The sequence below is a fragment of the Pseudorasbora parva genome, chromosome 18 (genome assembly GCF_024679245.1).
Source record: "Pseudorasbora parva isolate DD20220531a chromosome 18, ASM2467924v1, whole genome shotgun sequence".
Classification (NCBI taxonomy): domain Eukaryota; kingdom Metazoa; phylum Chordata; class Actinopteri; order Cypriniformes; family Gobionidae; genus Pseudorasbora; species Pseudorasbora parva.
Window position 1 is genome coordinate 39,928,526 of NC_090189.1, and position 11,483 is coordinate 39,940,008.

General features: G+C 33.5%; 2 protein-coding genes across 2 annotated transcripts in view; both read right to left on the minus strand.

Moving 5' to 3' along the window:
* tmlhe (trimethyllysine hydroxylase, epsilon) overlaps window positions 1-11,181 on the minus strand; it is a 52,756-nt gene extending 41,575 nt beyond the window's left edge. Inside the window, exon 1 of the mRNA XM_067424055.1 lies at window positions 11,063-11,181. The gene's annotated coding sequence lies outside the window, so the exon portion shown is untranslated. The remainder of the gene's footprint in view (window positions 1-11,062) is intronic.
* On the minus strand, window positions 1,839-9,464 carry LOC137046465 (sterile alpha motif domain-containing protein 3-like). Its single transcript, XM_067423693.1, has 11 exons — window positions 8,925-9,464; window positions 8,190-8,241; window positions 7,676-7,767; window positions 4,868-4,997; window positions 4,507-4,728; window positions 4,270-4,357; window positions 3,619-3,771; window positions 3,288-3,482; window positions 2,996-3,170; window positions 2,512-2,591; window positions 1,839-2,224 (listed from the first exon to the last, which is right to left on the minus strand). Coding segments are annotated over exons 2-11 (1,425 nt in total). The 5' UTR covers window positions 8,192-8,241; window positions 8,925-9,464; the 3' UTR covers window positions 1,839-1,936.
* Window positions 11,182-11,483: the final 302 nt, after the last annotated feature.

Sequence of the window (11,483 nt, forward strand, 5' to 3'; positions counted from 1 at the left end):
ATATTATTATGTACAGTATATATACTAGATATAAACTGATACTGAATCAAGATCAAAAGCATTACCCCCCCTCTCCCCCCCCCCCCCCCCCCCAGGGTTGCCAACTTTTAAACTTAAAAGTTGGCAACCCTGCCTTTACGTGCTATCGGAATTATTGTAAACGAGTTTCCGAGCTAAAAATTGCACATGAATGATCGTGTTTAACACTGGGAAGTTCAGAAATAATTTTGATACCCAAGTCCCCGGGCGTGGCATTACCGTTAAAAATGGCGGACGGGAGACAAATTTCTGCTGTGGCAGGTGTCTTATTAGTTATTTTTTCCCCACAACAGTTTCATTGTCTTGTCTTGTCGTTAATGTAGTACATATTTATATAAATTAATAATCATTTGAAGCATATATATTTTAAACACATCGAAAATCGAGTAATTAACCATCATTCCAGAATAGTTGACTACACTGCAAAAAATGCTCTTACTTAATATTTTTGTCTTTTTTCTAGTCAAATTATCAGAAAAAATCTTACATTAAGAAACATTTACTAGACAAGTTAATATTGTTGTCTTGTTTTTGGACAAAATTACTCAAAATGAAGAGAGTTTTTGCTTAAAGGTCCACTGAAATCAAAATTTAAGTTTTTTAGCTTTTAGTGTGACTGTGTTAGCCTTAAAGTTATGAATAAGCTGGTATGTTCCAAAACTATGACAAAATTTGCATTTAGGAGACATAAGGATTCAAAATGTACAGTCTCTCACTTCCGTTAAAACGAATCTCAGATTTTGTTAAAATAACATTTTCAAATTACAAAATGTTGTGCCTTTAATGTTATCTATGCATTAACTATCACTAACTAACAATGAGCAAAACATGCGTTGCATTCTTTATTTAATAAAAAATGCACATGCTCGCTAGTTCATGCTACCTTTAAACAATATTAAAATATAGTTTGATTAACATTTTGTAAGCTTTATATTTTAATTGACTCACGCTGGGCAGAAATGTAATGTCATTGCGTTATTCTGCCTGAGGGTGGCGCGCTAATGATGACTGACTGACTGGCACTCACAAATAGCGCAGAGAAAACAAGCCTCATTAGAATTGCCTTAATGCCTTATGTATGTAGCATTTATTGCCTCAGATGTTGTTGTTGTCGAATATTGTAAGTTGTGTATGAATTCAAGTTAGGAAAGTCGTCTATTCTCAGAACAAACATAAAACAAACACAAAAGAACTACTGTACAGTATTAATACTTTTAACGTTTAAAATAAAGCATTACTTTCATTAATTTGATATGCTACACTATAGTGTAAATAAAAGGTAAAAATAAAAAGTAAAAATAAAAGGTGCCTCGAGGAACCTTTTGGGGTTCTTCACTTTGCCACACCGGCGGAACCGTCTGTAGATCCTCTAGGCACCCTTTCAAAAGAGGCGGTTCTCTGAGGAACCACCCAGGATTCCTGAGGAACCCTTCCTTATGAACCACCCAGGGTGCTTCAAGGCACCATTTTCCAATGTAACTACCCCCCCCCCCCCCCCCCCATATAATAATAATAATAATAATTGTATTTATAACGCACTTTTATCTACTATAAAATAACATTTATCTATTTACATTTTATTTGATTGAAAAATGAAAAACTAAAACCAAATGCAAAGCAAACATTTTTTTATTAATAAACAACAATATTGATTGAATAAAAAGTTAAATAAATATTTACATTGAACAGTCAATAGCTACATCAACATCTATTTCAGTGAAGTGAATAATGTTAGTACATTATACATAAAGTTTACACATGAAAAACTATGCATATACATATGCATATTTATAAAAGATAAATATGATTGTTAAAATATATATACAATTCAATAGTACAAATAGTACAATTCAAATTTACTATAGTAGATTGTAAAATGCAGTCAACTGTAACATGTTCACACTTGGCATTTTAAGTAATTTATGAGCCTTAACACAATTATAGGTAGCTTGATGCTCTCCTTCTGAATCCCTAACAGATGCTGCAGAAAAGTAAGTGTATTTTTAATTGGTTTGTTGTATTGTATGTTGAATAGGAAGTAGGCACTAATAGTGAGGCCTACTCCCATGGTTATGTCATCCGGTTCATCAGCAAACAGTTCTTCACCATCAAGAAATACTGCAATGCTGCTTTCACCAAATGGGTTGCCAGTGATCACCATTGTTGGTGTGAGGTTCTGTTGAGGCTGTTGGTTGAAAAAAGAGGGGTTAAGATACAATTTCATTACAAAACTTTAACATGTATTCATTTTCCACATTTATCCAAAGTGACTTAAAAATAAGGAACAGCAAATTTAGCTGGTCACTAAGCTAACAATATACATAATATTCAAGGCCATTTATTCTTTGTAGCAATGGCTTTAAGGTTGTGGAGCGGCTAATTGCACAAAATCTCTATCAATAACTGGCATAACTTTAAGCTGATTATTTGAATCATCAATGACCCAAAACATTTGCATAATTAAAAACTGACCTTGTTTATTACATACAGTCCAGCAGGATCATCATGTAACAGGTACGGCAAGACAAGGATTCCTGCAATGACCATGAGGCCTAGAAATGTAAAGAAAATAATGATTTTATATATATATATATATATATATATATATATATATATATATATATATATATATATATATATATATATGTATGTATATATGTATGTATATGTATATGTATGTATATATGTGTATATATGTATATATATATATATATATATATATATATATATATATATATATATATATATATATATATATATATATATATATATATATATATATATATATATATATAGAAAAAACACATACAGTAGCTGTGGACAAAAATATTGACTGTACAAATTATATGTTGAATGCATGTTTATGCTGAGTGTGAGGGTTCACAATTACAGAAACAAATAATTTTACTTATAAACTTTCATTGCTTATCTAATGTAAGCAATACAAAATATTCACCTTTGTGTGCCTCTTCAGCATGTGATTGAAGTGCAGTGTTGTACATAGCCAGTAGATCCTTAGCCACACCTCTTCTTTGTGCCTCAGTCACAATTTTTTCTGCAGTGGTCCCAAATCCAGTCAAAATTCTTCTGTCCACATCAGTATTGTATTTTGTTTTCATTTCTGAAAAAATCTGATTTGAAAAAAGATCTTTTCAGAATTTACATTACCAAAGATATTTAGATGGCACTTGATTTACACTTTGAAGCACATTATTGTTTTTGATTTAGATAAGATATGTCAATCTTACAATTGCCGGTAAGCGTAAGGCAGGGTACTTAATTAGTACTTCCTGAGTGGATTTCTCTTTTATGTAGACATCTCTATCCCTCTCGGTTCTCTTCATTTTATCCTGGAGCATGGAGATGTTAGGTTTCTTTTTCTCACATTCTGTGTTCATCTTGCTAATGTGCTGTCTAATACTAAATTCATCCTCTGTAGTCATCTGAGTAAAAAAAACAATAGTTGTAATAGTTTATAGTCAACAGTGAACGAAAGAGCAGCACTCTCAGACAAATACAAAAACTGGAAGGATGTGCTATGCAGTCAGAACATTTTAAATGCAAGTGTATTAAACTTACATCAGCAATTGAAGCAGTATCATTTTCATTTTCATCCAGACTTCTTTTTCTTCCTTTTCTCATGTATTGTCCTGGCACATTAATTAAATTCAGATCTACAAGAGGTTTCCGTTCCTTCTTGAATTTGTTTCTCAACATTCCATGCCAAGATTCCTGATAACAACAAACAATTTAAAGAGATAGTTCACCCAAAAATTATAATTCAGTCATCATGAGGACCCAGAAATAGCACTTAAATGTAGCAAATTATTATTATTATTGTTATTATTATTATTATTATTATTATTAATCATTTACTCTCCCCCAAGTTGTTCCAAATTTGTATACATTTCTTTGTTCCTTTGAACTATATTGACTTTCTTCAATATATTATTTTCTGTTCAGCAGAACAAATAAATTAATGCATCAACTTGAGGATGAGTAAACAATAACAGAATTATTATTTTTTGTTTAACTGTTTCTTTAATAGTAGTCTTGGTATTAAAGGGAAATTTAAGACACAAATGAAACTTCTGACATCATTTGATCATTCTCCTGTTATCATTCACTTTCAAAGTAGCTTTTATTCTTAAGCGAATGGTGAATTTCTAAAGGAGTTATGCGCAAACTTAGGGCAGTGGTGAAATTGTAAAATAAATAAAAACATCTCACATATCCAATGCCGGTTTGGTCTCTCAAGTTTGGATACATCTCAGTGAGTGCAGTACACACTTCTTTATACTGCTGCTGTGTAGGATACCTTAGAAATGATACATTTGCTGGTATAAAGTACGTGTATAGTATCATTGTGGACACTCAACAGAAGATGTAACTAATATTTACTCAGATGTCTATTCAAAATGTTATGTTTTCTATCAGTGATATATATATTGTGTGTGTGTGTCTTACCAAGTTATGGTGCATATGTAGTCGAACAGCACCTGCACAATCTGTGACCTCCATTTAGAACGGAATGTTGGCTGGTGCAATTCAGCCATGTTGTTTTCCATTTTTTGTTTTAGCAGAGCTGGGAAATCTGGTAATTTGAAAATTGTTGGCCATGTTTGTCCTGCATTTGTCTCATGATCTATATTAGATAATGACCCATTTCCACCTGAAGTGAGTACTAAGCTACAGGACAAAATAACCATTATTGTCACGGTTAACATTTTTTCTCTTTTTTCTAAAAAAAATTATAAATTGTACTGCTGCTGAACTAATTTTAAAAACTAAAACAGAAACATTTCAGATTTTAATTAAATTGACATACTCATTATTCTTGCCCATATTCAGCTTATCCATCATTCGATTAAATTGAATTCTTTGTTTTATTATTGGCACCAATTGCTCCACCATCCTGTCGTTCAGTGCCAATAATGTATCTCCATCTATTTGGTGTTCTAAAAGAGAGAACATTTTATTCTTATATCAAATGAAATAATTAACTTGAAAAATAATTTATTAAATACAACATTTATCTGAAATAAAAATGGTTATTTAGAAAAAAAGGAGAAAGGAAAAACTATTATCAAGCGGGACTGACTGTAATCCAGTGTCGAAGTGGTATTGATATCTGCCCATCTGACTTCCTGTAACCATCAAGGCAGTGGTGGCCAATCTCCTCACCAGGTTTTACAACAGTCCATTGACACGTCTCCTCAACAACATATGAGTTGAAATGATTGTCGAAGTATGAAGGAATTAACATTTTCCCACACAGAAGCCAAGTCTGATTGACACAGTATATTCCCCGGATCTCCATGAACACTGGTATCTCCTCTGCATGTGCTGTGTTGACAACGATGCAGTCTCCCATATGGTATGCCACACTGTTTACATATATGTATGTTGTTTTACTGACAGTCCCAGGCAGAGAGGTTGTTTGAGACATTAAGGCTTCACGTGCGTCAACTGGCAGAGCCTGTAAAGGAATATTTCGTGTGTCTGCAGTTTCAGCGGTGATACCAATGCAATCAGTATCTGATTGTTCCCAGCATTGTCTAAACTGATGTCGCCTGGCAAGAGTCTTCGTAATGTTTTTAAAGTTCCCAAGAACTCTGGCCACTCTTTTAAAATACTGGTGTTTTGCTTCAAAGCGGAGACAGGACAGATGCACCAGAGGACCATAAGATAGGATTAATCTTGGATAATGCATTATCCAAAAATAATAATGCATGATCCATGGATCATGTAATGCATCTTCGGGGTGATTTTCCCAGGAAAATGCTGATGGAATGTGGACAAAAATTCAACTATCTTCTCTGATAGATATGGAATCCAGGATCTCCTTATAACAGGAGCAATGACAATGTCCACTATCTCTCGAAGAAGGAGGTAGAGCCTCCATAAACAGTCGGTTTCTGGAATTTGTTCTGCAATCATAAATGGCAGTAGTCGAAAAAGGGTAAGATTCTCTGTGGCACTGCCTCCCAAACGACAACTTTTGAGAGCTCTATCTGAGAGTGGTACAGGTTTTGATAGCACATCATTTTTGCCATAAGGAAAGTGCTCAATCTCATAATTTAAGTCACTTAGTGCAAAGTATTTCTCTTTTAGCCACTGGGAAATACTTAGACTAAGGACCATTGGTATTATCCCCTCATAGAAGTCATGCATAATGTCCGGTGGAAAGAGATGTATTATTGGAGAGGGTACATGCTCCAGCTTTGAAAAGCAACAGGCATTGGTGATTCCATAGACTGATGAATTGGCTGAATCTTCTTCAACAGCATCAAGATGATACCTGTAATTGCCAGCATTCCTCATGGTGAACTCCTCCTCTGTGAATTTAGTTTTGATGTCTTTTGCATTTGCCAGACAAAAACGGCAAACTCTACCAGATGAAAAACTTCTGGTGAGTCCTGCTACGGCATGCGCAGACAGGTTATCTGCTGATACAGATGCCACTGTACCATTAAATAACCTACTTTCTCCTTCACATGACAACATAAGCCCAGTAGTTTCCAACACTGCAAGATCAGTAATAAGAGGCTGAAGTACTTCGTCATAAGATGTGAGGTCATTTTTGAGGAAACGATGGTGGACCAGTGTGGACAAATAAATGTTTTGTATCTTGGATGTATCCTTGTGGTCCAGATTTCCCAGCTTAAAATAGACCGCGGTTAGTTTGTGTCTTCCTCTTTTTGAGCCAAGTGGATTGACCACTTCAAATTCATCAACATAAAAATGGAGACGTAAGCTATGAAAGGTCATGTGTCTGTTTGATTTAAACATTTCACCATCTGTAAAATCTGTGAGGATTTCATCATTTGCAGATTGGGCTTTATTGAGAGTGGCCCAGACATCTTTGTTCTTTGCAAGCTTTTGCAGCAAAGCAAGTAGGGGGATGTACTGGAATGAAATTATTTTTTCATTCTCTTGTTTGTTAAGGCATATCTCGATAGGTTTGATCATAGCCAGCTCCCTGATGCAGTATTGTTCCAGCATCCATTCAGAACTAATGTTCTTTATGCACTGCTCAAAAAACAAGCCGTTATCAAGCAACACCTGAAGCTCATGGTCATCTTCAATGTGTATTTGCTTTTTTGCCAGATGAAAACGGATGGCTTCTGTGTAATGTGTGATAAATGTGTCACATACTGTTCTGAGATCTTCTACAACACTTTTCTGTACAACTGCTGGCACTGTATGCTTTTCACGGATTTTTAAAATGAACAAGCAAAGGCTTTTTTTTAAACCTTCAATTAGTTGTTCGTGAGTAAGGTTGCAAGACTTTTGATCATTCTGTATTAGGTCACAGAATACATGCTCATCAGCTTCTGGGATATTTGATCCTAAATCATGCTCATCATCTTCTATGCCTGATCCTAAATCATGTTGATGGCTGTCTGCTGAAAGATTGCGTTTTAGCAGTTCCTTGTGTTTTCGATAAACATGAGAACGGTAGGAAGTAAAACAACTACTGTAATGGCTGCATCCATTAAGTCCACAAGTTATATGAAAATGAGGCTCATGTTGATGGTATAGTCCAATGTGTTTGAGTAAATGGGTAAGATAAAATGCCTTCTTGTTGCACAGTGGGCAATTATAAACAGTCATTGTTCAACTATTTACACACCTTCAAAAGATGGGGCAAGTGCAGAGAGGTCATTTCTTGTCAGCCAGCAACAGACATCAGAAACTGTCCACAGCCTCACATTAGAGATGTCCCTTTAAAAGTCAATTCATGAGTCAGTACTTATGCTCATCAAGGCTGCATTTATTTGATTAAAAATACAGTAAAAACAGTAAAGTTGTAAATAATATACAAATACAAGTTAAAATAACTTTTCTATTTGTATATATATATATATATAATCTCAGTCTTCACCACTATCAGTCTTCAGTGGAACATGATCCTTCAGAATGATTAGATTATTAGAATAAATGAATAAAAGAGTATAGCCACAAATGGCAAGCATCCAGTGCCCCATGTAAATGATTAGTGTTTCAATTGAAATGTTTCTTATTATGTGGTATTTAAGTCCACAAATTGATTAAATTATAAATAATTTTCTGAATTTGTTTCGAATAAGGCCTGACTGACAAACACCATATAAAATTCCACTACTATATACCAGAAATATACTTACATTAGCTTCTGCTTAGTGAACCTTATTTTTCAGATAAATAATAATGAATGTTCTGAGGAAAAAAATAAATAAAAGGAAAGGGTTAGGGTGGATGTTTGTACAGTAAAAAAATATTATGTCTCATGATTAATAAATAGTTAAGATATAACAAAACCCGCTACAGCAACAACAACAACAACAAAAACTTCACTCTAAAAAAAAATATTACTCCCTCTTACTGTTTTTTTTTATTGATAAACAAATAAAATAAAATTAATAAAATTAATTCTTAATGGACAGCAATATATTTAATAGTGGCAACTTTGTTTTATAATGTGTAAATAAACATTGTATGATATATAAGCATTTCACAGGTTTTTACACCAAACTATAAACAGTTATTCTGTCAGTACACCAAAGTTACAAAAATAAACTAAATCTATGCATTTCTTTCCATTCAAAAGGATGGAAACTGACAGAAATGGATTAGGCTCAAACTTTTCCTTAGCCTGTGGCTCCCCCTAGTGGACAACAAAGACAACAAGCCTTTGTTTGTATGTATCTGCTAAACATAAAATAATGAAAAATAATAATAATAAACTAATAATAATGAACCCCCTAATTCATAAACTGATTTAAAAATAATTTTCTTTCATGATTGACTGGTTAAATAATTTTCAGATTGTGTTTTATGAGGCCTAACTGACAAACACCATTTCATTTATTTATTTTATATAAGTCCAGAAATATACTTACATTTGCTCAATGAACACTTTTTTTCCAGATCAATGCTAAATATACTAGATATACTAGAGGAGAAAAAAATATAAAAGGAAAGGGTTAGAGTTAGGGCAAAAATATAGCAGTTTAACATAACACAGTATCGTTATACAAATCATTACCTTTATGAACCCTTACTAAGGTTAATAATCGTTTTCCTAAAAAAAAAAACGTACTAAAAAACGATTAAAAATCATGGTAACGTCAAATGAACCCTGGTTTTGATACACTAACAATTTTACTATGGTATTTGTAGTCAAACTGTTGTTATACGAATGCTTATTAGTCTTCACTTTTACTAAAACATAAAAAAAAGTATAAAACAGACATTTTTACACAGCCATGCAATTAAGCGTATATGTGTGGCCTTGTGTGTACACATTGTATCTAATTTGTATAATTATTTTGGCGACTTTACTCACCTTAAATTGAAAAGTCATATGAAGCGGTTATTTTGAAGAAATGTCCGTTTTTTTTGAATCGCCGCTTCTTGCGTTGAGCGCGCGCAGGACGCCAGAGAGCCCTCGTCGTCGTCGTCGTCTTCTTCTCCTTCTTTCCTCTTCGGATTATTGTTGTTGTTGTTGTTATTATTATTATTATTACTTATCATAACAATAATAATAATACTATTATTATTATTATTATTATTATTATTATTATTATAGTTATGTTACAATAGGCCCAATATAATAATAATAATAATAATAATAATAATAATAATAATAATAATAATAATAATAATAATAATAATTACACCTTTTGAAATATTATATTTGTATTAAGTTTCATTTTGGCCATTCATAGTTTTCTCGTGTCGTCACAGGCTTATAGGAACGCCCACCTTGAGGGAAACTCCTCCATTGCCTGCCAGTCATTTTTACCAGGTTAGGTTATTAATGCAGTAAGACAGTGATATTAAAATACCAAATACAATATACACCTTATTGATATGGCACTTGTACAGGAAAGCAGAACACAGAATATTAGTGCAACATATTTTAATATAACTGTTTTAATGGTGGGATGCACTGATAAGGATTCTTTCGGTTCACCTCTGTCTGCTGCTTGATCAGCTCTGCCTCTATAACGGTTTTATTGCGTAATTCATGTATGTTTAAAATTAAGTGGTGCAACCATAGACTGTAAAAAAATAGGGTGCAACAAGACTTAAAATAAAACCCATATCAACAAATCTTAATTAGCGTTAATTGAATCCTTATTGGTGCAACTCACACTAGTATTTTTCACGTTAAGCGTTTTAAAAACGTCCCGCTGTTTTTAGTTATTAAAATACTGCGCTATATGAATCATAAGTACCCAAAACGTGCATCTTGTTCACATATTTTTTGTTTTAAGATGGAAATTTGACAGGCTTGTCCTGCAGTTTTATTGCGGTTTTGCCCTCCAAGGCTCCGCGATTGTCACTTGACTGAAAACAATAACAACATAACAATACTTCCTATTAGTTGAACAGTTTAGCCTATTGTCCTGAAAGTTATTTAATTCAGAATTTAAAAATGCAAAATATCAAATGCTGTTCATTTAGCGGTCACATTTGTACTGTTTGTCGTCGGTAAAAACAGACCAAGACATAGGCCTATTATTATTATTAATAATAATAATAATAGGCCTATATATATATATATATATATATATATATATATATATATATATATATATATATATATATATATATATATATATATATATATATATATATATATATAGACAACATGTATATCTTAATATGGCCTCACAGAACTTCCAGGTTCCACCAGATGCTGGCTTTTACAAAAGAGATCTTCTAGGAACCACTGAAATGTTTACAGATCTTACAAGAACCGTTTTATAGAATTTGAGTTCCTCTAAGTTCCCTTAAAGCACTTCAAGGTCTCATGGTAGTTAAAAGGTTACTCAAGGACCTCATGACTGAATACAGAGTGCTTAAAGGTTCCCAAAAGTTCCTGCAAGAACCGTAACGACTGTAAGTGGTTCCACAAGTAACCCTACTATAGGAGAAAGAGCTTTGAGGCACTTAAAATACATTTTGAAGTTCCTTGAGCACCCGATAGGATTTTTGAGGCACCTTTAGTTTTTACAGTGTAGTTACTGACCTGATGCACTTATCACACTGATATCATCTTGGTCTGCTTTAGGTGAGGTCTCTGAAAACATCTTAAACACATGCCTGTTGAATCCATGTGCTTCATTTGAATATATCCTGCTCACTTCACGACTTAAAAAAGTCTAGAAAATCCCCCAAAATATCTGTTGCAGAATTCTGAATACATTTACAACTTATTGTTAATTCAAAGTCAGAGCTCTCAAGTCTCAAGCTTTGGGCGTGAGACACACGCATTTCAACCGGTTCACACGCTCTCATGCCACACACCTTATATTTCTCACGCAGAGAAATCGCCAGGGCGCGCTATTAGAGGAATCAAGCGAGTTCCCCATAGAGGTCTGACGGCCATGCCACGCACCAGTTAATCTAATAAAAATAGAGACCGAACAGCCAATCATTAAATAGATTTG

Coding starts and splice junctions, on each gene's coding strand:
- LOC137046465 (XM_067423693.1), bottom strand. Junction 3,772..4,269: donor ACCAAACCGGCATTGGATAT/GTGAGATGTTTT, acceptor TGTTGTTATCAG/GAATCTTGGCATGGAATGTT. Junction 2,592..2,995: donor TGCTGAAGAGGCACACAAAG/GTGAATATTTTG, acceptor TTACATTTCTAG/GCCTCATGGTCATTGCAGGA.